At 53.1% G+C, this 25,218-nt stretch overlaps 11 protein-coding genes across 11 annotated transcripts; 5 read left to right on the plus strand and 6 right to left on the minus strand.

The window, feature by feature from the left end:
• Window positions 1-150: 150 nt before the first annotated feature.
• On the minus strand, window positions 151-3,220 carry BDW74DRAFT_46561 (uncharacterized protein). The gene has a single exon (XM_073732872.1). It carries the CDS (start codon window positions 2,825-2,827, stop codon window positions 416-418), a length of 2,412 nt encoding a protein of 803 aa, XP_073588725.1. The 5' UTR covers window positions 2,828-3,220; the 3' UTR covers window positions 151-415.
• BDW74DRAFT_46557 (putative pyrimidine 5'-nucleotidase) lies at window positions 3,039-4,488 on the plus strand. Its single transcript, XM_073732871.1, has 5 exons — window positions 3,039-3,446; window positions 3,502-3,514; window positions 3,591-3,626; window positions 3,698-4,123; window positions 4,178-4,488. The coding sequence occupies exons 1-5, from the start codon at window positions 3,249-3,251 to the stop codon at window positions 4,339-4,341; spliced, it is 837 nt and encodes a 278-aa protein (XP_073588726.1). The 5' UTR covers window positions 3,039-3,248; the 3' UTR covers window positions 4,342-4,488.
• Window positions 4,489-4,516: 28 nt separating this feature from the next.
• BDW74DRAFT_46618 (alpha-amylase) lies at window positions 4,517-6,905 on the minus strand. Its single transcript, XM_073732876.1, has 4 exons — window positions 6,290-6,905; window positions 5,344-6,243; window positions 5,241-5,292; window positions 4,517-5,185 (listed from the first exon to the last, which is right to left on the minus strand). The coding sequence occupies exons 1-4, from the start codon at window positions 6,386-6,388 to the stop codon at window positions 4,560-4,562; spliced, it is 1,677 nt and encodes a 558-aa protein (XP_073588727.1). The 5' UTR covers window positions 6,389-6,905; the 3' UTR covers window positions 4,517-4,559.
• A 272-nt stretch (window positions 6,906-7,177) lies between these two features.
• BDW74DRAFT_165269 (putative dynactin) lies at window positions 7,178-11,246 on the plus strand (the record flags this gene model as incomplete). The annotated part of the gene is made up of 12 exons (XM_073726395.1): window positions 7,178-7,603; window positions 7,656-8,153; window positions 8,187-8,295; window positions 8,326-8,477; window positions 8,511-8,861; window positions 8,892-8,935; window positions 8,972-9,314; window positions 9,354-9,533; window positions 9,573-9,731; window positions 9,768-9,831; window positions 9,862-10,029; window positions 10,060-11,246. 12 exons carry the CDS (start codon window positions 7,178-7,180, stop codon window positions 11,244-11,246), a joined length of 3,681 nt encoding a protein of 1,226 aa, XP_073588728.1.
• A 118-nt stretch (window positions 11,247-11,364) lies between these two features.
• BDW74DRAFT_46624 (uncharacterized protein) lies at window positions 11,365-12,641 on the minus strand. The gene is made up of 2 exons (XM_073732878.1): window positions 12,141-12,641; window positions 11,365-12,060 (listed from the first exon to the last, which is right to left on the minus strand). The coding sequence occupies exons 1-2, from the start codon at window positions 12,386-12,388 to the stop codon at window positions 11,484-11,486; spliced, it is 825 nt and encodes a 274-aa protein (XP_073588729.1). The 5' UTR covers window positions 12,389-12,641; the 3' UTR covers window positions 11,365-11,483.
• Window positions 12,642-14,616, minus strand: BDW74DRAFT_46623 (Zn(II)2Cys6 transcription factor). The gene is made up of 4 exons (XM_073732877.1): window positions 14,519-14,616; window positions 13,960-14,460; window positions 13,751-13,894; window positions 12,642-13,693 (listed from the first exon to the last, which is right to left on the minus strand). The coding sequence occupies exons 1-4, from the start codon at window positions 14,576-14,578 to the stop codon at window positions 12,896-12,898; spliced, it is 1,503 nt and encodes a 500-aa protein (XP_073588730.1). The 5' UTR covers window positions 14,579-14,616; the 3' UTR covers window positions 12,642-12,895.
• Window positions 14,617-14,791: 175 nt separating this feature from the next.
• BDW74DRAFT_46635 (uncharacterized protein) lies at window positions 14,792-16,480 on the minus strand. Its single transcript, XM_073732879.1, has 2 exons — window positions 15,840-16,480; window positions 14,792-15,787 (listed from the first exon to the last, which is right to left on the minus strand). Exons 1-2 carry the CDS (start codon window positions 16,358-16,360, stop codon window positions 14,830-14,832), a joined length of 1,479 nt encoding a protein of 492 aa, XP_073588731.1. The 5' UTR covers window positions 16,361-16,480; the 3' UTR covers window positions 14,792-14,829.
• BDW74DRAFT_46640 (zinc-binding alcohol dehydrogenase family protein) lies at window positions 16,187-18,147 on the plus strand. The gene is made up of 2 exons (XM_073732880.1): window positions 16,187-17,149; window positions 17,213-18,147. The coding sequence occupies exons 1-2, from the start codon at window positions 16,602-16,604 to the stop codon at window positions 17,733-17,735; spliced, it is 1,071 nt and encodes a 356-aa protein (XP_073588732.1). The 5' UTR covers window positions 16,187-16,601; the 3' UTR covers window positions 17,736-18,147.
• Window positions 18,148-19,923, plus strand: BDW74DRAFT_186289 (cytochrome P450; the record flags this gene model as incomplete). The annotated part of the gene is made up of 1 exon (XM_073731234.1): window positions 18,148-19,923. The coding sequence occupies exon 1, from the start codon at window positions 18,559-18,561 to the stop codon at window positions 19,921-19,923; it is 1,365 nt and encodes a 454-aa protein (XP_073588733.1). The 5' UTR covers window positions 18,148-18,558.
• Window positions 19,924-21,520: 1,597 nt separating this feature from the next.
• BDW74DRAFT_46680 (isopenicillin N synthase family dioxygenase) lies at window positions 21,521-23,325 on the minus strand. Its single transcript, XM_073732882.1, has 3 exons — window positions 23,018-23,325; window positions 22,801-22,944; window positions 21,521-22,719 (listed from the first exon to the last, which is right to left on the minus strand). The coding sequence occupies exons 1-3, from the start codon at window positions 23,177-23,179 to the stop codon at window positions 22,030-22,032; spliced, it is 996 nt and encodes a 331-aa protein (XP_073588734.1). The 5' UTR covers window positions 23,180-23,325; the 3' UTR covers window positions 21,521-22,029.
• A 477-nt stretch (window positions 23,326-23,802) lies between these two features.
• On the plus strand, window positions 23,803-25,211 carry BDW74DRAFT_165272 (uncharacterized protein; the record flags this gene model as incomplete). Its single annotated transcript, XM_073726396.1, has 4 exons — window positions 23,803-23,887; window positions 23,935-24,767; window positions 24,823-25,011; window positions 25,071-25,211. The coding sequence occupies 4 exons, from the start codon at window positions 23,803-23,805 to the stop codon at window positions 25,209-25,211; spliced, it is 1,248 nt and encodes a 415-aa protein (XP_073588735.1).
• Window positions 25,212-25,218: the final 7 nt, after the last annotated feature.

The following is a 25,218-nucleotide window of genomic DNA, read 5'->3' on the forward strand; positions in this document are numbered from 1 at the left end:
CTTTCTGGCAGAAGACGGGGTTCCACGGCACAGATGCAAGCTCATGCCTGCTAAACTCTACGGAATGCTGCTCTTTACTTCCCGGCCTATGGACCTGCGTCTGGGAACCCTTGGAAGCATCAGAGCATCATCTGGCGGCGACTTCTGACCCACCGCCGGCAGATGACGTCGATGAGATGTATAGCTGCCCAGGGTGAGCTACTGAATCGAATAGGAGGAATAATTGAGACTAAGGTACGAAAAACTGCAGATTCTGATGGAAAGATAGCGAAATAATATGTTTGAAGTACCATTTGAAGATCGCTTTTGACTCGCTACTTCGAAGTGAAAGCTGGCAAGTGCTTTTGATATCACTGTACAAGGACCACACAAATGCATGCAATTAGATCAATTTTTTGACACAAAAATCGACCGCTCAATACCGCTGGGGAACTCGGTGGACTACGTCCCTCGAACCATCGAGCACCACTCGCTCCGGCTCGCCGTTCTCGTAGTACCGCTCCTCGCGGGCCACAGGCCGTGTAGCTACATATTGAACGGGCCGCTCAATATACTCTCTTGGCCGTCGCATCTCCTCATCAATATATACGCTGGTGTCGCGACCGCCAGGATGGACGCTCTCGACCCGCTGAATCACCTGCGGTTCCTGGTATCTAGTCGACGGCGGCCGCACACTCGGAATCCGCACTATCCTTTCTCGGGGAAGCTCAGCTTCCTCCGCGTAATGACTTTGCCGGGGTGTGTAGTCATGAACCTGCGCGCTGCTACTACGCGGGTACGGCTCTCGCACCTCGAAAGGCGCTGCAAACGGGCGCCTTTCAGGCGGTGCAGGCCGAGCATAATCTGCTACCCTTCGATAAGCCCCCTGAGGTATTTCTCGTACATATCTTCGACCGCCATATGGGTCTTCAGCAACTGACGCGGCCCGCACGCTAGCGTGGCGCATCTGCGAAGGCGCCTCGTACAAGTCGGCCCTCGGGATCCGACTGGCTGGCGGCGGCATTGCTGAAACTCTCGGTGCCGGAAGGGCCTCGTAATACTGGTTACCATGCTCGTCTATAACGATTCGCCGCGGAGGCGCCTCAACAACATAATCGCTATAGTAGCTTTCCGGCATTGATGGCGGCATAGGCGAAGCATAACGCCTTGGTGTAAGTTCCTCGACATACCGTGCGCTATCTTGCTGCGGCACCCGTTCAACGACCGTATACGGTCCGTTACGAGCAGAGTGCGGACTTTGCTGGTCGACATTTTCGCGCGCCCACTCTGGTTTCCGGGCCTGATGCAGACTCGCAACTCTCCTCAAGTCCTGATCATCCCGCATTGGCCTCTGGATGCCGAGTCGCGAAGCCGTACGGGGTATCACCTGATCGCTTTGGACTTCATCGTACGGTTCCATACCATAGCCTGAAGTTCTCAGTGCTGGCTCTCGTCGGTCTGCAACCGGAGTATAGCGAGGTGAAGGAACATCAATATAAACGGGTCCTTCTTGAACACGAGGACGGTAAATGGGCGCAGTATCTGCAAAGGGCGGAGGAGAAACAGGCTCCTCTTTGATGAAAGGCTTGATCGAGCCACCGCCTGATGTTCTATAAACCACTCTGTCATCTTGTAATCTCCTACGCTTCCTAGACATTGGAGGTTGGGTCGGCACCTCAGGGCTCCCTCGGCGCTCCACATCATACTCCGAACGCGAATCATGATGTTGGTTGACGGAAGGAACCTTAGCAATAGCAAGAGGGGAGACTCTGGATGGTTGAGGAGCCGCTGGTGACGTGATATGGTTTCGTATAACTCGGACTCTGTCTGCCGGAGAGATCGACCCTCTAGCATAAGCATAGCGATCTCGTGGGTCAGCTGCCTGGCGTTTGGGCCCGTTTGGCATGACTCTCGGAAGTTCGTATGAATCTACCCTTTCCATTGGCGCCACCCCAGGAGCTGGAGGCGAGTATTCAGGTTCGTCCAACGGTTCGGCCTGTTGGCGAATGTGTGCTCTGTACGCTTCTGGATTGTGCGGCTGCCTTTGAGACGAAGGTCGGGGGTCTGCAATGGAGTAAGTATCTTGCATTGACTGATCCGAATCAGGACGGTTGAGGGCTTCAAGCCGATGCAACTCATCTGAGTATCTTTCTCCAATGGCCGCGGCGCTATGCTCCCCGGGTATAGAAGACGCCGAAGACGACTTATGGTCACCGTGCTGCGGGGAGTCAGGGGCTCTACTAGAGTAGAAAGAGTTGTCATCAAACGAGTCACTCGGCGCCGCAACCTCCGGTGCCGGGGATGGTTTAACCAGCTCGAGCGCTCGTGAGAGCACGTCAGAGACATCAAAATCAGGAGTCGCGTCCTGTATGGAGACTTTCTGTTTTGATTCCTGCCTCCTCAGATCGACCTGTTCCCTTATCTCTCTTTCCACTCTTTGTCTCTGCAGCTGTAGTTCAGCCCTCACCAAATCCTCTGACTTCTCTAAGAATATCGGATCAATTTCGGAAGTGGGTTTATGGAGGATACGGGGAGGAGCTGTATTCGAAGGGCCATTGGTAGAATCTGTGCTCGGAGAGCTAACGGGCCTGGCTGTAGACGCGACATGGCGAGTCGGAGCTTTGGGAGGCGAGCCCGCCTTGTCGTTTGCCTTGTTCTGAGGCGTTACCGTCGCAGGCGGGTTGCGAGACGCGACTTTGCGGACAAACTGCTGCGGAACCTTCAACCTAGGGTGAGTCCCAGAAAAGATGTCCTCGCTTATTCTAAGTATCTTCTCATACTCCTTGGTCTCTTCCGCTGTCGATAATTTAGGGCCAACGCTCCTCGTGGGAAGCTGCGTCGCTGCCATATTCTAGGACCTGTTGAAAAAGGAATATGTATGTATCCCTGCAACCCGAGAAGTGAGTTAGTGCTCTTGTACGCCCTCTTTCAATTCAGTGTCAAATGCAGACTGCCTGTCTCTTTGGCTTTTGCCAGATTTGCAAGAGATCAGGGAATGCTGAGTTGTCAGTAAACTGAAGTCGAGCTGAGCTGGATGGAACTCGCAAGTGCAGTCCGCAGTGCAGCTTCGGTTCCGGTAGAAGCAGAACCGATCACCTGCTCGGAGTCTTGGCCGCGAATCACGCTAAACCGCTTTCATTGTTCCCCGGCTGCTTTTTCAAGAATCCCGACTTTGTAGAGCGTTGATCTAGGGGTTATAAACAAATTCGAGTAGTTGTCGCTGGTATAAATCTTGGTAAGCGGACGTGTGACTCATACCTCAGTGAAAGATGAGTTTTCTCGCGCCGCTGCGCCTCTCCAAGTCTATTCCCGTATCCCGCGCATTCACTCTTCCCCCCGCATATCGCTCACTGTCGAACCCCACTCCCTTTCGCGCTCAGAGACCTGGAATCGCCCCGACGAGAGTCAAGTATCTCAGCACAATGGCGGACACTCGACCGATCTTCTTCTTCGACATAGACAATTGCGTGTGTATCTCCATTTTGGTCTCCAGAATCAATCCACTGACTCTGCTCTCACCAGCTCTATTCAAGAAGTCCGAACACCCCATTCCAACCCCGCGCTGCGCGAACGCTTCGCCGGACTCACAACTAACCGGGCATTTCGCGCAGAAAGCAACATCCACGATGAAATGCAGAAGCTGATCCGTACGTGGAACCTTTCCCGACTCGACTACAAGTCTTCCGCCTAGCAGCCCTCTAACCGACCCCCGCCGTAGACGAGTTTTTCGTGAACCACCTCTCTCTAAGCTCCGACGATGCCCACATGCTGCACACGAAATACTACCGGGAATACGGTCTGGCAATCGAAGGCCTCACGCGCCATCACAAGATCGACCCGCTCGAGTTCAACCGCCTCGTCGACGACGCCCTCCCACTAGACGACATCCTCAAGCCGGATCCCAAGCTGCGCCAGCTCCTAGAAGACATTAACCGGGATAAGGTGAAGCTCTGGCTTTTGACCAATGCGTACGTGAACCACGGAAAGCGGGTTGTGAAGCTGCTGGAGGTGGATGATCTGTTCGAAGGCATCACGTACTGCGACTACGCAAACCCGCCGCTCATTTGCAAGCCATCACAGATGATGTATGATAAGGCGGAAAGGGACGCTGGGGCGACAGATAAGACCGAGTGTTACTTTGTTGGTAGGAAATATTCTTTTCTGAGGTCTTGGGCTAGTGGATGCTGACTCTGCAAAGATGACTCCGGACTGAACTGCAAAGCCGCTGCGGCTCGCGGGTGGCAGGTTGCGCACATTGTTGAGCCAGAGCTCCCTGCGCCTGCAGTTCCGGCGTCCCAGTTCCAGATCCGGAGCTTGGAGGAATTGCGGACATGCTTCCCTCAGCTGTTCAAGAAGCCCTGAATAGACGGTGGGTGAATACACTAGATGCGGACCGCGTGTTACGATCGATGTTAAGATGGATGTTAACACCCTTACGTTATAATCTTCTACAGTATATATTGTCATGGATAGAATGGTAATGGTTTCATAGAGTATGCTAGCATTATTACACTCATATATTCTAACTAAACGTGACAGACCAGCTATCTTGAGAAACGGAAGGAGGGTAACAAATCATGTCACAGGAACCAATTTGTAGCGCCAACAAGAACACCTAAAAGAAGAATAGTATAAGGCACTGACGCCTCCCTTCCAAAAGACACTTCAATTCCCGCGTTGAGAGTATGATTCGTCTCCGTAGCATTGCTCTTCCTAGCGCTTGCACAAAGCGCCCCCTTCCTCGCCGTCCTCTCCTTAAACCCACACAGCCCTGAGCCCTTCATCTTCTTCACCGGAAAGAAAGCCTTCGGCTCCCCCTCATCCATCTGAACAACGATCCTCCCCTCATGATCCGCTGTGAGTCTTTCACAACTGAATACCTCAACGGCCTCAGTCCCCGGCTTGAACGCCCCGGGGACAGTAAGATTATACGGACCACCCTGGGAGCCCTGGTTCGAGAAGATTGAGACGACCTGGTAACTTTCACTGCCCTTTCGAGTGACGTATGTAGAGCTGTCGAGGTACAGTTCCTCGCTGTGGTTTGAGACGTAGTGCTTGTCGAGGCGGATTGCGTGGTTGCGGAGCTTGTTGAGTGTTGCTGTGGTTTTATAGAGCGGGCCCTGGGTGCTGTAGGATGTTTTCCAGACTGGCTGGCGGTTGTAGGGCGCGTATTGGCCTTTCATATGTTGCTCTTGGCCTTGGTAGACTGTGTTCTGTTAGGGCTTGGCTCCTGGAATTGATGGCTGGGAGCTGGAACTTACCGACTGGGATGCCGTCTGAAAGTATGTTGAAGGCCATGGCGTTCTTGGCTAGCTTTGACATGGTCAATTGAAAGCATAGACGGGACTTGACAGGGGAACATACAGTGGTGTCATTGATCAAAGACGCAAAGCGCGGAGTATCATGGTTCTCCATGAATGTAGCTTGTCGAGTAAAATCCTTGCATTGGCTGTGCACTGCCCGGACCTTCTCAGCCAGGCCGGGCATGTTTCCTGCCGTGAACGCCTGAACCGTCGGACCGTACAGCGGGTAGTTCATGAGACCGGACACAAGCTCCTCGTATCTGCAGACACCATCCGTTTTCTCGGTATAGACCTCACCCATTGTGAATACACTGGCAGCCTCACTGAAGCTGGTCAGGTAGGCATCGTCCATATGCTTGGTGGCATCGACCCGGAGACCATCGATTGAGTAATTTCCGACAAGCCCCTTCACCCAATCCTTAATCATGGAAACAACTTTGTCGTCTTCAGTTTTGAGGTCCGGAAGGGCGACGACGTCCGTGCTGAACCAGCAGTCCTTGGACTCGTCGAGATTGTTCCAGTCATTGATGCTGCAGATGGGATGGTAATACTTCTGGTCGTTGAAAGGGATCAACCGTGACCAGTTGATGTTGGGTTCGCCATCGTCTGTCGTTGAGCCATTGACAGCTTGCGCCATGTCGTTGATGACAACGTCGACCATCAGGTACATTCCACGCTTGTGCAGCTCCTTAGACAGCCTTCGAAGTTCGTCTGCGGTCCCGAAGTGCTCGTTCAAGGCATACATATTCTGCGGCCAGTAGCCGTGGTATGCTTCTCCGAAAACCGTGTCATCTAGGATGTTTTCCACCACTGGTGAGATCTGGACCGCTGTGAACCCGAGGTCCTGGATGTAGTCCAGCTTGTCGATGATTCCAGACCAGGTACCTCCGCAGTATCTATAGGGGTCACACGGTTCGTTTGATGAGTTGGCGGGTCGGGCAAATCGGTCTGTCATCACTTGCTGTATCACAGGTTAGCTTGCTTCATTTAATTGTCGATGGACGTACATAGATCGATCTCTCCGCCCATTGTTCAGCTGAGGGAGATGCAGCAGCCATACACAAGGAGGCCAAAATGAGGGCATTCAGGTATAACGGATGCCGCATCGTCGAATGGTATGAGAGTTTTGTCAAAGGCGAAAGAGGTAGTCGTAGGGCTTGGCCGAGGCGGAGAAGATATATATTTTGGCGGCTAGCCACAGTTGGCCCTCGAAAGCAAACGAACAATGTGTATAAGAAGAAATACTAGGATAACGTTCAAGTTTTCAAGCGAGTGCGAATAGCAGGCAATTTATACGTTGGATGTCATCTATCTTGAGCAATGTCGACGCCTATGGGAGGGGCAACAGGCACTCCCTTTGGCTGCTGAACTGGCCATTGTACAAAGAGATGAGCACGAGGGGCAACTCAGGAGAGAGCTCCTTCGTACGGTGACATCCCAACGAGCCCGCAGTTTCAACGAGCCTTTGACTTTGGGGCTCTGACGCTCGTGAGGATTTCCCCGTAGAGGGGCTTACCTAGTAGGGCAACTAGAGCAAGGAGGATCAAGGGATCTTTGCATCACATGGTCTTTGGGTCAGATACGAAGTCAATCAGGAGCTTGCTGAGCTAGGTCAATTGACAGGGATACCTGTTGACTAGGGACAAAGGGATAGATGGGACGAGCTATGGCAAGAAGGGAGAATAAAGGGACCATGAATTGGCCTTTCACATAGAGATTCAGGCAGCCATAAAATGGAGCCTGACGGATAAGGCCCACAGCCCCATAGTACGGAGTTCCCCTGGCGCGGCAATAACAACATTCCCGAAGTTCGAACACCAACACCTCCGCCCCTCTTCACAGCTTTTGGAGCTCTCAACCGGGGCCATTGTGCAGGAGCTCCAACTTTGATCATTATGGCCGAGCTTACTACCGGCTGTGTGATCACTCTCACGGACGGTCGGCAGGCCACCGTCCGGTTCTTAGGAGCTACGAGCTTCGCCGACGGCGAGTGGATTGGTGTCGAATTGACCGACGACTCCGGGAAGAACGATGGATCTGTGCAAGGAGAACGATACTTTGACTGCGAACCGGGATATGGCATGTTCGTTCGCCCAACTGCTGTCGCCTCAATTATCGAACGCCCGGTTCGAACAGCGAAACCCGCAGCCAAACCAGGCACCGTTCCTTCCCAGAGCAGAAGCCGCGCTCAGAGCGGCCTATCAGCAGCTCCAGGGTTGAAGAGGCCGGGCTCTATATCGGCGATGAATTCCAAGCGAAACAGCGCTAGTTCCAGTCCGACGCCTACCCCAAAAGGCCCAGCACAGCGGCCGTCTCTAAAGGTAAGCTGCCACAGTCGGGTTGTCTCAGCGATGCTGACCCTTTTTCATGCAGGCACCTTCCAAATCGCCTACGAAACAATTAACCTCCGCAAACCCCGGCAGCCGGCCGTCTATCAGCGGCACTTCGCGACCCTCTGTTGCCGCACCGAAAGCTCGGCCTACTACCACGAAATCAACCATGGGCCCTCCTCCACAACCCACCGCATCCCGTCCCGCTCGTACATCTTTATCCGGACCCGGAAATAAGGGAAGCAGACAAAGTTTGCAGGGACCTGGGGGGACCGCAACTTCAGGATTGTCGAAGCGGCCCACTCTGCGACCGACAGGTACGACCAGCACGTCAGATGAGGCTAGTCCGGCTGCAGAGGACTCTGAAATCCACAACGACGATACGGAAGGTGGTCTCGACATGGATGATCCCGCATCGAAGCTTGCACCGTCCGCACGAACCAGCTCTTCCCGTATGTTACCCGGCCAGCCCGCATCGCCACGACAGCCACAGAATATGGCCATAACTAGGGAACTTGACGAACTGAAAACGAAGCTGAAGGTGATGGAAAAGAAACGAGCCGAGGATCGAGAGAAATTGAAGAATTTGGAGCAGTTGCAGGCCGACCGCGATAAATTAGAGGGTATTATTCGGAGCGTGCAAACGAAATTTCAGCCACACGAACGCAATATGGCCGAGATGCGTAAACGGGCCACAGAGGCCGAGGCCCGAGTTGAAGAAGTTGAAAAACTCCTAGCAGAGCATGACTCGTTAATGGAAATTGCTAGTCTTGATCGCGAAATGGCTGTTGAAATGGCTGACGCGCACAAGATGGAATGCGAGACACTTAGACTGAGAGTCGAGGAGCTAGAGCTGGAAGTAGAAGTGCTGAGGGAGGAGAACGAGGAATTCGGACAGACCATGAATCCAGAGGATAAGTCCAGTCATGGATGGTTGCAGATGGAGAAGACCAACGAACGGCTTCGTGAAGCACTAATTCGCCTTCGCGATATGACACAGCAGCAAGAAGCCGAGCTTAAGGATCAGATCAAGGAGCTACAACAGGATCTCGAAGATTATGAAGCTGTCAGGTCGAAATATGAGACTACCAAGGAAAAACTATTGAAATCAGAAAACAACCTGCGTGATCTCAAAGAACGGCTTGACTCTGTTCAGGCACAGGATGAATTGGTGGAAGAGATGGTTGAGAAGAACATGGTCCTTCAGAAAGAAATTGATGATCTTAAAGCGGATATCGCTGAGCTCGAAGTATTGAAGGAGATCAACGACGAGCTCGAGTGGAACCATGTCGAAACGGAGAAGCAATTGCAAGAAGAGATAGAGTACCGCGAGACGCTCTATAACGATCAAGTGCACAGAATTTCGCAGCAGGATGAAGTGATTGAAGATCTGGAGTACACGCTGACGCGCTTCCGAGATCTTGTTTCGAACTTGCAGGCGGATCTGGAGGATATGCGGGCCTCTCAACAGATCACAGAGGCTGAGGCTACCGACCTTACGGCTCGCTCCAGAGCAATGATGGACCTGAACCTCAAGTTGCAGTCGTCCGTCGCGAAAGCACAGACAAAGACGATCGACATTGAGCTCAAGCGCATAGAAGCTGAGGAAAACACTAAACATCTGTCAATTTTGAAGCTGTATCTACCGGCATACTTTGAGGATGAGCGGAACTCTGTTCTCGCACTCTTGCGCTTCAAGCGAGTCAGCTCCAAAGCATCATTGATGAACAGCACTATAGAGGGGATGATCTCCGAGCAGGCGTCGGTATCTCCAGCTTTGGAAGACATCTTTACTGCCCATGATGTCCTAGAGAAGCTTCTCTGGATAGACTCGATCTGCGGTCGATTCGGGAGTTACATCACAAACTGTTCTGCGGAGAGCTTCGGCGGTGTTCAGGGTGCTTTCTACGAGCTGGAACCTGTTGAACGTACGTTGAACTTCTGGCTCGAAGGCTTAAAGAAGAACGAAATAAATATGAAGAAGTGTGCCGTCGAACTGCAAAGATCTATCTCGTTGCTATCACATCTTGCCGAGACTCTCCTGCCGACTTCGCTGGAGACATTTGCGGACGAACTCTGTATGAGCACGACACTGACACTATCGTATATCGAGAACTCGGTATCTTCAATGTTGCGACTTCTTTCCTTACTACAGTCGAAACTTCCGAAGTCTGAGGAAGACGATGAAGAAGCCACATTTTTGTACGGCAAGATTGAAGGTTTTGTTTCACAAGCTCGCAGCCTGAAAGTTGCCACGGCCAAAATCAACCGTGCTGTTGATGATCTGCGGTCAAGGTCTCTTGCCCTCTTGAAAGATGCATGCGGTTCTTTCAAGCAGGCGGAGGATGCTGCAAAAGATCTTTCAAGCTTATCACGACAGATGGGAGAGAACATTGTGCTCCTGATTAGCGATGACAGTCGCGCTGAGCCGATATCCTTGCAAGAAGTCTTGACGAGCATGTCTCAGCAAGCCACTCGATACCAGTCAGAAACGACTGAAAATAATGACGGCATGTCGCTCATCTTCACCATGCTGCGCAGCCTGAGCGGTACTCTGGAAGAACTTGGTTCTATCTCTTCCGATTTATCTATTACTTCAGAGTTTGAGAAGCGTCCCTCGCCCTGGATTGCCCGATCTGCAGAGCTTAAATCTAACAAAGCAAACTCCCCGGATGCGGAGGAAGAACTTCGTCGTCTGAAAAACGAACTTCACGAAGCAGCTACTGCGCTAGGCGTCAAAGACAAGACCATCGAGGAACAGGCCATCAAAGTAGAGCTCGTTGAGTCCCGTATGCGAGATGCAAGCAAAAAGGCTGCCGCTGTAAAAGACCTAGAGGCAAAGATCGAAGAGATGGCGCTAAAAGAGTCCGAGCTCAAAACTACAGTCGAAGCACAGCGCAAGGATCTGCAAGGCCTCGAGGCAGAACGGGATGAGATCAAAGCACAGCTTGAGAGAGTGAAACGCCTGTCTGGAACCGCCGGGGCAAGCGCATCTCCGGGCGCTGTCGTCGATAACGCTGCTTCCCTAGCAGCAATGCAAGAAAACGAAGCTCTCCGTGCCGAGGTCGAATCTCTTCAATCCGCGGTCCGCTTCCTCCGCGAGGAGAACCGCCGTCAAACAATCCTTGACCCGTACTCTGTGCAACGTTCGTCAGAGCTCTACTCATGGCTCGACGCCCCACTCTTTCAGAAGACCGTCAACACCACCCACCGCGAAAAGATCCAGCAAACCGCCTCTGAAAGTCGCGATGTCCTCTCCCACCTACTCAAACTCACAAAAGAATCGTCTATTGCTGACCTTAAATCTACTCGCCCCACCAGTGGCACAAGCACCGGCTGGCGACCGTCAAAGGAGAAGCTCAAGTACCAGGTCCTCCAACAGCGCGAGAACTTTGAGCGCTGGGCGGAGTGGAAGGATGAGGTTGTTGGTCTAGAGCGCGAGCAGGATCGCCTGGCGACTGCTAAGCAGGAGAGATTTGCGAGGGGCGGGCGTGCAGGTGGGCGGGGACATGCCTCGCATCCGTCTATGGGGTATGGTATGATGGGAAGGGCGTGGCAGATCCTGGGTATGCAGCAGGATCGTAAGGCAAATGCTGCTCAGCCTGTTGAGCCTGTCATCGAGCCGACGTTCTAGGGCTAGCATGCAGAGGTACCCCAATTCTCAGCCATTTGTTTTCTTTGATTTGGTGTGATCATGTCGTTCATAGCTATTATACCCATTCATATTGAGAGTAGATTAGATCTGATTAAGATTACCTTGGCACTATTTTCTGATTAGCGGAAAAGCTTAAGCTAGGGAAACGTCGTGCTAATTTATTGTGGAAAGTGCGAAGCTTGGTCCGGTCTCATTCTAACTTAACCTAGCCCTAACTTATACCCTTCCCAGCGCAGTCATACTCTCGCTCTGCTCAACTGCCCCAACCTTCCCTTTATCAATTGTATCCTCATTTCCTCTGTTCCCCGTCCTCGTCCCCGTCCACGTCGCCGTCAAAAACCCAAACACCACAATCACAATCGCCGTCAACGCCTCCGGCAAAAACATCAACACCACACGCACCGCCGCCGTCCCAGAAACCGTACTCAGATCCTTCCTTTGCGAAACCGTCGCAACAAGCGCATAAACAACCCGAACACCCAACGGAACCAGCGCAATAAGCGTCCCATACAGAAGCAGCGTACCCTGCCTGAACCTCGGCGCGACCCGTCTACCCTGCGAGGGTAGGAGCGAGAATGCAGCCCAGAATACCTCGAGAACCCATGCAACAACCATGAGTGCAGACCCGGCCTTCCAGTGCGCGATGCTGTGTAGTTTTGGGGTCCCGCGGTAGATGTCCATTGCGCCGGTTACGGTTAGGGCGATGGCCGCGGCGGTTAGGGCGGTTATTGTGTATATGATGGCCCAGCCGATGTATTTGCTTCTGGCTTGGGTGGGGTTGCGGTGCGTGCGGCTGTATCAGGAATAGAGTATTAGCTTCTTTATGTATAGGATGGGATGGGTTGGGTTGAGGGAGGTGTGGGTGGTACGTACGCCTCATGCACGAGTCCATCGATTGAAAGAATCAGCGGGGACGTTCCGATACCAATGAGGATGTTGGCTGCTATGCTCTGGTCATTGGAGACGCCGATTGCGCCGGCGGCTATACGGATTCCGCAGAAGATGCCGAGGCCATACCAGGCTAGGAAGCCGGTCCAGCGGTGGGTGTAGAAGTTGTAGACCACGAGGGGAAAGAGAGGGATGTAGAGGACCAGGTCAGCGACGTAGATACCGTTGACCATCTTTTCTATGAATTTGGCGCTGCGTCGTTTGCAGACAACGAGGGTTACTGGCTTGATAGATAAGGACTGTTGGATTGTGGTGATAAAGGCATAAGATTCGAGGAGACGTGCCGTTTTATGTTGGAATCCATCTCCTTTTCTGCGCCGACCGACAGCGGCTGAGGCCGTTATCCTGGTCTTCGTCCAAGTAATCTCGTTATACACCTCAGACTAACAGCCGTACCTCGCTGTCGGCGCCCGTCGGCCGCTGTCGTCGTCACTAGTGGGAGGCTGAGCCCTGAGCGAGCAATCATAGCCCCCGGAGGAAGATATAGTGGACCGCGATAAGGCCTAGTTCGAAGCTAAGAGAGGACAAGCTTCAAATGAGAGCTTGCATTGTTGGGCCTGCCGCTGTGTAATCAGACCGATTGGGGGCTGAAAATCGACTCCACGGAGTCTGCCTTACTGTGAGTCAGTGAAACAGCCTCAGTCTCTCAGCCCCAACTCAATCATTGTCAATTGCCCAATTTATGAAAGTTCGGGGAGCCAAGATAAAGAGCTCCTCGAGCGCAAAAGGTTCGACATAACAAGTGCCTGCCGAATTCCGACCCCGTATCCAATTTTGAAAAGTGTATCAGCGATCCAGCCTGTTGTCTCTGGGGTTGCTCCATCACGTTCAGCTGCAACGAACAACGGCCATATAAGTCGAATGACACCCCCGGTCCGAGTGCTATCCCAGTCTTCGTACGGGGATGTCTCGGTAGCACCCAGATGATACGGCACGCTGGCACATATATCTTCGGCCATTTGTTGAGAGAGCGCTTTACTGTTGGCAACTGTTTGCGCGTATGTTCTGCGGACACCGGCTTCGAGGTCTTCTTTACGCGCTAAATGGCAAGCAAGCCAGCATATGACCTCGTGAAGTAAAAGGCGTATGAAACGATAATCGTTCCACCAAGCCGAGATTACCGTGTCGGGGTAAATGTGGTAATGGTCACCGTAGATGCTTCGACAGGACGAACCCTGCTTGCCGTTGCCCTGTAGAGGCTCAGGAACGTTGACCACAATGTAACGCCGGCTGGGCTCGACAGATGTCGCCCAGGCATTGAGGTCGGCATCCAGTTCCAGGGCTCTCTTCACAAACTTAGCCGGCTCAATGAATGGCCCGTTTCTTAGACTAGCGCATAGATCACCAACTCGTGTCATCAGTAAGAAAAGTGCATCTTCTGAGCCTGTGCCCTCTCCACCACGGTACACGCTGGCTTCATGAGATAGCTGTACCAGCCACGAAGGAGTGGATCGCTTTAACCAGAAATTACCAAGAACCTGCTAGAGTCAGTACGTGATCACGAAGGGACTGCATTGAACGGCAGGTAAACGTACAATAGGAATCCTGGATTGAGTAAATAGGCCGAGTCCAACAGGGTCCTGGAACTGTTCGGTCCCTCGCAGCTGGAGGAGTTTGAGGGACCCATCTAAATGTTTAATGTACTTGTCCATCAGCGAAGAGGCGTCGCACATCATTAACTAGGTCCTGAATAAGCATTCTCTTTTCGCATCAATTATAGCACTAATCGCCAGTCACCACTCACCTCGTACATGCCCAAGAAGCTCACCGCCACTAGACTGGCATTTGATGTGGCATGCAATGGATCGCTCAGAACAGTATTTGTCTGCTTCAAGGCCGAGACGTATTCTTGGCGTGCCGTGAGCATGAGCTCGGTAGATTGATGAATATTGGACAGAGCCGCTAAGCCCACAGCATTGATGCTGGCCGTAACAGCACGCCCTGTCGCTGTCGTGCCCAAAATGTGAGGTAGATTGGTCCCTACAGACCGGCTGAGATACCGAGACAGGGCAAACGCCGCGCCCTGATCTTTCAGCGGGATGGATAATTGTTGCCGTACGAGGGCAGTAGACGGGCTCAATGTTTGCTCCCGCGAAGGAGAAGTTGGAGAAGGAGAAGCGGACGAGTTCTTCTTCTTCACCTCCTCAGTCTGATCGTAGAATCTGCCGGCCGAGACATCGCGGTACCCCGAGCATTCTCTCTGGGCTCGAATACATTGGGAACAGAACGGCTTTTTATGGTCGCACTGTTCGAGAATACCTAATCAATACGAGATCACGCTGGGAAGGCTAAAGGACACGCACTTTGAGACGACGGCTTCGACAAGGACCACAGGCAGCGCTGAGCTTTCCGCGATGCACCATGGAAGCTGAGGTTTTATGGGGACTACTTGATCTAGACTGATTCTGTGGAGATGAAGGTGTTAAAGTGATGATAGCTGGAGATGAGAAAAAGAATGACGCTGCCTGTTGGGGGCTGACTCGACTGAGGCTGGGGCTGAGGGAGGCTGTGGAAGAAGCGAAGAAGCTAAGAAGCTAAGAAGCTTGTCTCCAAGACTCGCCCCACCTTCCCTCTTCCAACACTTTCGCCTTGGGCTTCAACATTCTGGAAACAACTATTCTCTATTTACTGTTTGGATTATATCCAAGATGGCCCTTGCAGCCTTACGACGACCGACCCCATACACGTCCTGTGTCTGCGAGCTCTCTTGGGCGAGAATATGCCCTTGTAGCTCCTTGGCCTTCTTGCTCATCACTCCTGTCCCGATACCATTCATCGCTTGACAAATGGCAGTGCCTAGCTCTTCGCCCTCAAGGTGCGGCGCCGCCTTCCTGTTTCCCCTCACGCCTACACCCAGGTACTCAACCCTGGCAGCGAAGTCGTATGTGTCTAGCCAAACCGGACAAACCACCTGCGTGACGCCGGCAGCTAGAGTCTCATGGAACGAGTTGGAGCCGCCATGGTGGACGTACATAATGGTGCTGTCATGGGCGAGGATAGACAAGGGAGAAGGTGTGATCCAAGGGGTAACGCGGATACGATCTTGCAATGCCGCTGGAACCAAGTGCTCAATCCCAGAAGGCTTTGAGGAGTCCTTTTTGTCAGGCGTCTCATCGTTCGATGACTGGCACTTCCACAGCACCTGCGTATTGAGAAACTTGTCCAACACAATCGATAAGGCTGTGATTACTTGCTGCGCATCAGCGATCTTGTATTTCATATGCGAACCGAGGTTAAAGAGAACGGTTGGACGCTGGGACAGCCAGGATGCCATTGCTTGATCATGCGCCGCCGACTCGAATGGTGGAATAATCGGCCCACAACCCGTGACGTTGGCAGGGACGCTGAGGGGAAAGTCGCTCTGCGGAATGGATGGCATCAACCATGGGACCTTCTTGTTGAGATTGGCGTATATCGTGGTCAAGTCGCCTGGGATACCAATCTGATTGCGCCACTGAGTCAAGGTCCGTACTCTTGCGGACAAAAAAGTGTTGAAAACCAGCTTGAAGATCAAGTAGATGTTGAGGGCTATGAGGAGTAGAGGTAAAGGATAGGGAAACCCCGAGGATATACTGTCGCTAATCAGCTTTTCCTGGATATTGTGCGGAAGAACGGAGGACTAACACTGGATACTTCCACAGAACCCCCTGATGCGGTTGATCCTGGACCAGATGGTCTTTGAAGGTCGCTGGGCTCAAAACTAGATACCGTAGCCTTCGGACCTTACAAGCGTCTTCACCAGGACCGAATAATGGGTCCACGGCTACCAAGTTCGGATTGAGCTTGTCAAGGAGTTCCAAGCAGGCTCGATAGATGGGCTCATAACCCGCCGGTTCCCACGGAGCGACTACATGTTGCAGTCCCTTGCTATAAGACTCAACTGCCCTACGAACCCCTGGTGCATGGGTTGGGAGATATGGAAGACCGTCGTCGGCTAGGGCTTCTTTCGTCGACCGACCTGCGAGGGCATGAAAAACGATAGGCGACTTGAGGGCGTCGATATGCGGTTTAAGCGTCGGAAACGAAGAAATGTGTACTTCACAAACTGACTGGTGCGCTAGTTCGTGGGCCACTGCTAGATGCACCGAAGCTTGCCCTAACTCACTGTTAGTGAGGAAGAGGAAGAGAGGTTTGTGGTCCGGCATGGTGGATCAAGACCACGAGCGCGTCTCCCAGCCTGGAAATCCTCGGATACTCAAGCAGGACGGTTATAGAGGAATCGAAGCGCCTGTTCTGGTTGACTCGACTAATAGTTAGGGCTGTCAGATCCGACTTCCTATTCGGGACAACACCTCGATCGACACAATCACCAGGCTCTTAAACCAGAATGTACTGAACCTGAACGGCGGCCACTCTCCAAGACACTATTAGGAACCTACCACAAACATGGGCATCCAATACGGCCTCCCCACAACCCAAACAGCCATCATCGCCGGGCCTAACGGCGAATTCCAGCTCTCCGACGATGTCCCCGTCACCCCCATCGCCGACGACGAAATCATCATGAAGACCGCAGCTGTAGCCCTGAACCCCGTCGACACAAAGCTAATCGGCGATTTCATCACCCCCGGCGCAATCTTCGGCTTCGACTGCGCCGGCGTGATTGTAGCCGTCGGCCGAAATGTCACCAGTGGCCTAGCAGTCGGCGACCGCGTCTGCGGCAGCGCTCGCGGCATGAACAGAGCGAAGCCCCTGGGCGGCGCCTTTGCGGAGTACGTGATGCTCCCGGCTGATCTGACGCTGAGGATCCCCGAGGCCATGTCGTTTGCGGAAGCGGCGTCGCTGGGAACCGCGCTGGTGTCGGCGTGCATGGCGCTGTTTTGGACAATGGGTATCCCTGCGAGTCTGCAGGAGCCAGCTGAGAAGCCGTTCCCTGTTCTGGTCTATGGAGGGAGTACGGCGACGGGGACGATGCTGCTGCAGGTGTTGAAGATGTACGTTACCTTTACTTGAGTTGCTGCGCAAGGGCCATGACTGATATGATCTACCTATACTAGCTGCGGAGTCCGAACACTCACGACCTGCTCACCCAAGAACTTCGACCTCGTGCGCTCCTACGGCGCAGACGAAGTCTTCGACTATAGCTCGCCTACCTGCGCCGAAGAAATCCGGTCCGCAACACGCAACAACCTAAAGTACGCGGTTGACTGCATCACCGACTCCTCCACAATGAAGATCTGCTACGGGGCCATCGGGCGCGCGGGAGGTCAATACATCGCCTTAAACCCATACCCCGAGCACCTGGCGACCCGCAAGGTCATTAAACCAGGCTGGATCCTCGCGACGCTGATTACGGGGGAAGGTTGTGCATGGCCGGAGCCGTACCACCGAGACCCGGACCCTGAGATCCGCAAGGTCGCGAAGCCGGCATATGGGGCTGTGCAGGAGCTGCTGGACCAGGGGCGGTTGAGGGCGCATCCGATTCGGGTTAGTGGGGGCGGGTTGGAGAAGGTGCTTGAGGGGGTGGATGTGCTCAGGAAGGGGGAGATTAGTGGTCAGAAGTTAGTGTATGTGTTTTGATTAGGTATTTCAGTTGACTCGAATTAGGTTGAGTATAATGTTAGGGTTCGTTTTTGCGACGGGAATGGTAAGAGGAAGCGCAGGCAACTGGAATGAATGTGTGTCAGATCCGCTGTCAGCACATGGTCGGAAGCTGACGATGTCAGATTGCCCATTGTGTCTGTGTATCTATCTTCAGCAGTCAGCTTATCCCTTCATCAGATACTCTTCAATAGGTAATCATCAGAAGATTCAGAGTTGACCCGACCCAATGTGGAATTGTAGTCGTACCTAGTTAGCACTCGACGTTGGGTGGCATGAGAGAGGGACCACTCACAGTCTGAATAATCAGCTTTATACCGTACTTACAGAAAGAAAAGCAGTCGAACGACGTTTGCCTCCAGGTTACTCCTTGGTTGAGAGCTTTCTTGCGAAAACTTTCTAACAGTATCAGGATGTCGATTCCAGGTCCGGTGCTGATTCTGCTGAGCACTCTTGCCGTCACGGGCGCTCTAGTACACCAATTTGACGACAGACTTCCTGTAACTCGATTCCGTCTCTTGATGACTTTTCTTGCCCTCTCCTTGGCGCAGTTCCTACTCTATGCATTGTGGAAGGTTTTTCTGAAACCACTTTGTTTCTCTCCGTTCAAGCATTTGCCCAAGCCTCCGGTGCGTACCCCTGCTCCGTGACCAGGGAAATCGCTAACCACAACCGCTCACAGGGAAGCAGCTGGGTCAATGGCCATTTTGGCGAGATCATGAAGATGGGGAACGGGGAAGCCGAGGTTAAATGGTGAGTCGAAGGCTCCGAAAAATGGGCGGTTGGAACTGACGATGACAGGATGAAAGAGATACCTAATGACGGTATCATTCATTGCCGAGGCATGTTGAATGGAGAGCGCCTCATAGTTTCCTCGCCAACAGCGCTGGCTAAGATCGCAAGCGACAATTATACTTTCATCAAACCCATGGCCATTAAACTCCTAGCCGGTCGCGTCCTGGGCATGGGTCTCGTCTTGACCGAGCGAGATGAGCATAAGCAGCAGCGCAAGCTCTTTCTGCCGCCTTTCGCCCCGAAACACATACGAGATTTGTACCCGACGTTCTGGCAGAAGAGTCGGGAGGTGACGGAGCGGGTGGGCGATGAAATTCATGCTACTCAAGGCGCGGTTTTTGAAATTGGCGACTGGGCGGCGCGAGTGGCGCTGGATATCATCACTCTCTCGGCCATGGGCAAGGATTTTGGCTCAATCCGTGACGTCGACGCACCGCTCGCTAAAGTGTACCACACCGTGTTGCAGCCGACAATGGGTCATGTGGTGATTGCCGTGTTGAAGAACTTCTTCCCTGCGCGGTTGGTGGAGGCTCTGCCGCTCCAGACTAACCGGCACCAAGGAGACGCTTTTGACACAATCCGGGGGGTGTGTCGGGGCCTCTTGCGGGAAAAGAAAGCTCAACTGTCAAAGACCAATCGACTGGAAGGCAAGGACATCCTGAGCGTGTGCCTGAAGTATGAGGAAATCGCCGGCGTCGACGAAGAGGAGGTAATCAACCAGATGACGACCATCCTGGGCGCAGGCCACGAGACAATCTCAGTCGGTATCACTTGGGCTATCTACATGCTCTGTCTGCACAGGGACTGGCAGACGAGGCTTCGAGAGGAAGTGCATGCCACATTACCATCGCCCAGCAACCCGCAAAAGTCGGCATCCGGCGCAGATATTGAGCGCATGCCGCTGATGCGTGCCTTTCTGGAAGAGGTGTTGCGGTGGTACCCGCCCATCCCGATGACCATGCGCGAGCCACTGGTTGATGCAGAGCTGGACGGTCATTTTGTACCCCGAGGCATCCGCATCGTGGTTCCGATAAAAGCAATCAACCGCGAAGAGCGATACTGGGGGTCCGACGCAAAACGATTCAATCCGTCGCGGTGGCTAAAGGATGACGGTGGATTCAACCCCACTGGCGGGGCATCAAGCAAGTATGGATACCTGTCCTTCATGCACGGTCCTCGCAGTTGCGTCGCATCGGAATTTGCTCGGGCGGAGATGGTCTGCGTGGTGTCGGCTTGGGTCGGCCGATTCGACTTGGACTTAGCGGACGAACGGTTTCGAGATGAGGAGAACATGAAAATATCCAATGATAATCTCTCCGGAAAGCCGCTTGAGGGCCTGTATGTGCGGGCTCACCTCCTTGAAGGGTGGTAGTAAGTCTAAGAGGCCAGATGTAAATACGAAGTAGAGAGCGACAGGTCACAGCAGCGACAACGGAAGTCAATGGTACATCGTGATCATGTGACTAGGTATACCACTGCACCTTCCCAAAGTAGATATATGCACGTGATCAGCGGGTCGCAGACTCGGACTTTGTTTGTTACCCTACACTACTCGACCCAAATCACACAATACAAATCATCATTCTATTCCCAAATCCTATCAAGGTGTCTTGCATTACTGGTACGGCTTTGCTGCCAATGGCCATCCCACCTTCATCTCCGCGTTCATGCCGCGTTCCAGCAACAACTTTACCACTTCAACATGGCCCTCCGCTACTGCCCGATGAAGTGCCGTCTGTCCATTGTTGTCCAAGACATTCAAGTCTCCGAGGTAGCTGAAGAGCAGACGCACAATATCGCAATGACCCTGCTCTGCAGCAACATGCAGTGCTGTTCGGCCGTGCTGATTACCTCGATGTGCCTTGGCTCCGCGCTCTAGAAGATAGCGTGCAACAGCAAAATGCCCCCGCCCTACTGCTACATGCAGAGCCGTCTCATTCTAGCTACTCAACTGATCGACCAGCATCCCTTTCTCTGTGAGCAGCTGCACAATGGGTAGATGGCCACGACTGGCGGCCATGTGGAGTGCGGCGTACCCGAAGAAGTTGTCCCTGTCGTCCCTATCGATAATCGTGTTTGATATCCTTGGCTGTGGCTGGATTGTGGATTGCATATTATGGGGTGCATTGCAGGACGTTGTGTGACCTGCTTCCGTTCCAATCACTGGGAGGCCCTGATCCTGGATGCCCACAAGATCTGTTCGGGATGAACTACCATCTTTCTCTGATATTATTGTGGTTGGTGGCGCGACATCGAATGTTACGGTTGTGTCAAAGATAGGCACCGGGCTTGTGCAAGCCAGCAAATCGTTGTCGATGGGTAGAACTGGCGAGAGCATAAGCGAGTCGATCCAGGAAGACTCCGCATCTCCTGATTCCAGGCCATCGTGCAATTCCTCGCCTGCTGATACATCGTGTAGCGAGCTGTCCCAGATCTCCGGCCAACCATCGTGCGCCACCATAGAATCTGGGTCTTGGGGACGCGGCAATTCAGGCTTGGGTCGCTTTGTCGTCACCAGTTTTCCTCTTGCTGTTGAGGTGTTGGGCTGTACCCAAAACAGCTTCTGTTTACCCGCGGATTCGGAGGCCTTCTTTGTCGTCTCTCGCTTCTGGCCTTGACTCTGGCCTTGAGCCTGCTGATTGCGCAAATTGGTTCCTTAGGCTACGATTCAGTCGTTATGCTTCGTGGCTGGATGGGTGTAATAATGGCATACTTACGTCAGTTTCGCTGCGATAAGCGATTTTGGACTCGTCGCCTCTGATTCAAGTCTTCGAGATGGTGCCATTCATCGGGACCGGGGGAGGATCTCTTGACGGGAGTGGCGCCCATGCTGAACGAACACACGCGCACGATCCAACTTACGGTATAGTGTGATTCTATAATCTCGAGTGACTTGGCAATATCACGGCTCAATGACAAACATTACTGATGACCGACTCCTGGGGCCTTGGCGATGGGGATCATTTATGGATCCAAGGGAATCGCCATTGTACTGTGGCGCCTCATTTCAAGCCGCTTAGGTCTTGGAGCCAAGTACCATACTCAACAAAGTAACCGATTCGCAGTTGAACGTCTACGCATACAGGGGATGTTGTAGCTAAGGAATGGGGGCCGAGCTTGAGATGGCTCAGCTGGTCTCTGACTGCATTAGCCTCCCCTTCGGTCCTTGACACACGCTTGACAAAGCCGTGATAAGAGGAGTATCTTGCGAGAGAACGGGAAACAACTACACTGATTAACTACAGAGGGGGCTGAGAATTACAGAAGTCACCGGCCCTGAGTCAGGGCCGTGACCTATTGAGACTCAGATTGAAAGCACGGCGCCAATGACGATTCGCCTATGGTGGGGGTGTCTATCTCCAAAATATTCGTGTTGTTGCAAATCCAGCCGAGTGTCATCTAGAACAAGCCTGCACTCGCTCCCCACTTAACCTCCCCACGCCCGATTGCCCTCCTCACGCCAGCCTCTGAAGTCACTCTAGTAAGTTTGCAGCAGACGCGATTGGTTGTACTGCCAGGCTGTCATCTCTTCGCAGTACTTTGCCTCCTCGTTTGGGCGCAGTAATCTTGTCAAGGTGCGGACTAAGACATCGCGACTCGGTTTGCCAAAGTAAGCAACCGAATAGCGATCCTTCACCAGGCCATCGCTATCGCCGTCACTCAGATCCCGCGGTAGGGTTACTCGGTGATTAGCGGAGCGCAGGCGGTCGTTTGTCCAGCGCTGCAGACAATCCCCCACGTTGATAATGATATCGGTACACTTATCCGCTGCAATGGGCAGATAGTGGCCCTGGCCTGGCCGTGTCTGGTCCTCGACCTCTAGGCCCCCAACGGAGTCCTGGAAAAGCAAAGTAATGGTCCCAAAATCGGTATGGCTCGAGATACGCATGTTTCCCGTTCCGTTTGCAGTATCAAGATCAAGGTCACGGCGAGGTACTGCTGGGTAATGGTTCAGACGCAGTTCGCTGCTATTGGGAGCGCACAGCGCACCGAAGAACGGGTCTGGCAGCTTCATCGATCGTGCAATAACCGACAGCAGCTGCAGGTGCAATGCATCGCACCGGGCGTAGAAGTTCTCCATAAAGGCGCGGAACCCCGGGAGATCGCTCTCGTCAGACCAAATGTTTGGATAGAGGTTGTCGTCCTTCGGCCCCATGTCGAAGGATTCCTGGGCCCGCAGATCCAATCAGCCCCAGCCGCGAGGCGCACAGACCGTGACGAGATACGCATTCGCATACGGAGCACGTACCTTAAGGTCCAGAACCACCTTTCCCTGGGTTATTACCGATAGCTTCTCCTGCCCGACGCAGCTCCAGCCTCGGTGGGGGTTGGGCTCTGGAGGATGAGCAGCCTTTCGCTTGTGTTCGAGGGGGAGGGCGAAAAAGCGCTTAGCCTGTACGAGCGAGTGACCACGATAAGCAAAACACGAAAACAAAGCTACCTACTCCGTACAGAAGGCAATTTACCCAGGAGAAGAGTTCCAGAACCACATCCTTAGGGATGGGATGGTTGGTGATCTTCGCGAAACCGAGCTGCGAGAGTGCCGCATAGAGATGTTGGCCAAACGCCTCCTGTCGGTTGGGCGCTTCACTCAGGAGATCTGCGTAGTCGAGCCGTTCGACCTTCATGGTGTTGGTTTTCGCGGTACCGGTGAGTCTGCGTCCATAGAAGGGTGGACCTGTTGGAGATGGGTTATACTTCGCACCACGGCACGCCTTAGGAGTCGCCAGGATCAACGCCACCCAGGATTATTGATTAGATGAGCGGTCTACACGGCCGTATCCCTGATCGGAAAGTTCAGATACAATCAGCAGCACATTCCCTATTGGGAAACTGTGGGGTGTCAGCACGTCCAATGTGATTACGCAGTAAGCTGGCGCCTGCGGCCTGCCGACCCCTGTCCTCGGCTACAGTACTGCTTATGTGTTTCTTAACGAAGACAAGCCTGGTTTACTGGAAACAAGCCTGGAAGCCTCCTCTGACTATCGGTAGCGCCCTTCTTAGCGATATTAGTGTCTGGCTCCAAGTCGGCCGACCAATCTGTGCTTTCATCGCCATGTTCTTTGTCCACGGGCTTCAGATTCGGTTGCCCCTCCCGGCTGCCTCTTTGACTTTCTCCTCGGAACTTTGCCCCTGTCCAGTTCCCTGCAGCCTGAACTTTGGCTTTATGTGAGACAAAGAAATCAAAAACGACATCAAAGAGATTGTCAGACAGAGAAAAGCAATGGTTGTCGTTCTGGAGAGAATGAACATGGCGATCGCCGCTAGCATCGGGCTGGTGGCAGAAGCTATCAACCGCCATAAGACGCCTGAAACGCAAGGAACAGCCACAGAACGTACGTCAACAATCAAAGTGTCGCAATTCTAATGCTGACAGGAATAGGCAATATTGAAGACGAACAGTGGGCACTGGATGACATTCAGGAAGAGCTATACCAGGAGCATGACCAGGAGCCCGCTTCTGACAGCGAGGACCAACCGAAAGAAAAAAAGAAAATCCGCAATCTGGCCCGTCTGGCTGATGACTTTCTCGAACGCTACCCGCCTCCACCCCCAGGGAGAACAACAGGTCGACTTCCATTGCCTATTATCATTCCACAGCGCCGGCCCGGCGTGCGCGTCCGCGGCTTCGTGAGGGCGTATGCGCCAGACCTTGAGGCCTGCGGTATCGATCAGGACACGTTCATGGACTTCCTGGTGACTTTTACCCGCGTTAGCCGGGCACCCCAGTGGATGGCAAGCACTAACTTGACGGCCGCCGCGGCCTTTGCATTGCCTGGTCATGCTATCGGGGCCGGTGTGGGTTTTGCAATACAGGTGGTCAATGCTATTGCCATGGAGATGCGGGGACGGGTACAGGCCAATGCCTTCTTGCAAAAGCTCAATGGAGGCTTTTTTCAGCCTCGTGGGCTTTACTGCCTGGTGCTTTCCTTCGACAATACTCACGAAGAGGCTATGACTGAAGAGTCACTGGCCACGGCAATCGCTACGAGTACAGACCCAAAGACAGGCGTGCGCAAGTATACAGGGAAGCTGCGCTCTCACAGCGGCACTACAGGACCATCTGAGTTTCCAGTGTCCGCTCCGCTGGTCTTCCCTGCCTTAGACTGGTTGGCAGACAATGCGAACGCTGAACAGGCTGAAAAGCTAGGGGGGTACAAGAAGTTCCGCAAGTTTGTGGCAGACTACTACGACAGACGGGCACAAGCAGAATACGTAAGGTCCCATTTTTCACCTATCGGTACGCTTACTGACAGTGTACATTTGCTAGGCCGCGAGGAACCCGACAAGTCCGCTGGCAGCGCCCCCAACCCGCGCGTTCACTTCCAGATTCGCAGATCCTAATGACGCCACCAACAAGTCCCCTATATCGCTTGGTACAGGAGGCGCGGTGCCCTACAACACCACCTGGAGGGGAGAACCCCGCCAGGGAGGTAGAGGGCAGCGCAAGATTGCCGATGTGAGCTTTATTCTTCTCCTTCAATCCTGTGTAAGCACTAAACAATTGTCCTTTTACAGAAAGTTCTCTATATGATTATTGTCAATATGCCCACGGATGACGATATGAGTCGCGCAGAGAGCATCATGGCCACCGAGGTTGATCATGAGCCAAGTTCTGCTGCGCAAAACGATTCAAAATCAGCAGAGAATGCATTTTAGAGGTTTA

Source organism: Aspergillus multicolor (assembly GCF_047715735.1).
Source record: "Aspergillus multicolor strain CBS 133.54 unplaced genomic scaffold BDW74scaffold_2, whole genome shotgun sequence".
NCBI lineage: Eukaryota > Fungi > Ascomycota > Eurotiomycetes > Eurotiales > Aspergillaceae > Aspergillus > Aspergillus multicolor.

Coding starts and splice junctions, on each gene's coding strand:
- BDW74DRAFT_46561 (XM_073732872.1), bottom strand. CDS start 2,827: ATGGCAGCGACGCAGCTTCCCACGAGGAGCGTTGGCCCTAAATTATCG.
- BDW74DRAFT_46557 (XM_073732871.1), top strand. CDS start 3,249: ATGAGTTTTCTCGCGCCGCTGCGCCTCTCCAAGTCTATTCCCGTATCC. Junction 3,627..3,697: donor TGAAATGCAGAAGCTGATCC/GTACGTGGAACC, acceptor CCCCCGCCGTAG/ACGAGTTTTTCGTGAACCAC. Junction 4,124..4,177: donor GACCGAGTGTTACTTTGTTG/GTAGGAAATATT, acceptor GACTCTGCAAAG/ATGACTCCGGACTGAACTGC.
- BDW74DRAFT_46618 (XM_073732876.1), bottom strand. CDS start 6,388: ATGCGGCATCCGTTATACCTGAATGCCCTCATTTTGGCCTCCTTGTGT. Junction 5,293..5,343: donor CTTTGATCAATGACACCACT/GTATGTTCCCCT, acceptor ACCATGTCAAAG/CTAGCCAAGAACGCCATGGC. Junction 5,186..5,240: donor TTCAGACGGCATCCCAGTCG/GTAAGTTCCAGC, acceptor AACAGAACACAG/TCTACCAAGGCCAAGAGCAA.
- BDW74DRAFT_46624 (XM_073732878.1), bottom strand. CDS start 12,388: ATGGTCAACGGTATCTACGTCGCTGACCTGGTCCTCTACATCCCTCTC. Junction 12,061..12,140: donor GATGGACTCGTGCATGAGGC/GTACGTACCACC, acceptor TTCCTGATACAG/CCGCACGCACCGCAACCCCA.
- BDW74DRAFT_46623 (XM_073732877.1), bottom strand. CDS start 14,578: ATGGTGCATCGCGGAAAGCTCAGCGCTGCCTGTGGTCCTTGTCGAAGC. Junction 13,895..13,959: donor GCTTCTTGGGCATGTACGAG/GTGAGTGGTGAC, acceptor TTCAGGACCTAG/TTAATGATGTGCGACGCCTC. Junction 13,694..13,750: donor CTCAATCCAGGATTCCTATT/GTACGTTTACCT, acceptor TGACTCTAGCAG/GTTCTTGGTAATTTCTGGTT.
- BDW74DRAFT_46635 (XM_073732879.1), bottom strand. CDS start 16,360: ATGCCGGACCACAAACCTCTCTTCCTCTTCCTCACTAACAGTGAGTTA. Junction 15,788..15,839: donor GTTCTGTGGAAGTATCCAGT/GTTAGTCCTCCG, acceptor GATTAGCGACAG/TATATCCTCGGGGTTTCCCT.
- BDW74DRAFT_46640 (XM_073732880.1), top strand. CDS start 16,602: ATGGGCATCCAATACGGCCTCCCCACAACCCAAACAGCCATCATCGCC. Junction 17,150..17,212: donor CTGCTGCAGGTGTTGAAGAT/GTACGTTACCTT, acceptor TACCTATACTAG/CTGCGGAGTCCGAACACTCA.
- BDW74DRAFT_46680 (XM_073732882.1), bottom strand. CDS start 23,179: ATGAAGGTCGAACGGCTCGACTACGCAGATCTCCTGAGTGAAGCGCCC. Junction 22,945..23,017: donor TTCTGGAACTCTTCTCCTGG/GTAAATTGCCTT, acceptor TCGCTCGTACAG/GCTAAGCGCTTTTTCGCCCT. Junction 22,720..22,800: donor AGGTGGTTCTGGACCTTAAG/GTACGTGCTCCG, acceptor CTGCGGGCCCAG/GAATCCTTCGACATGGGGCC.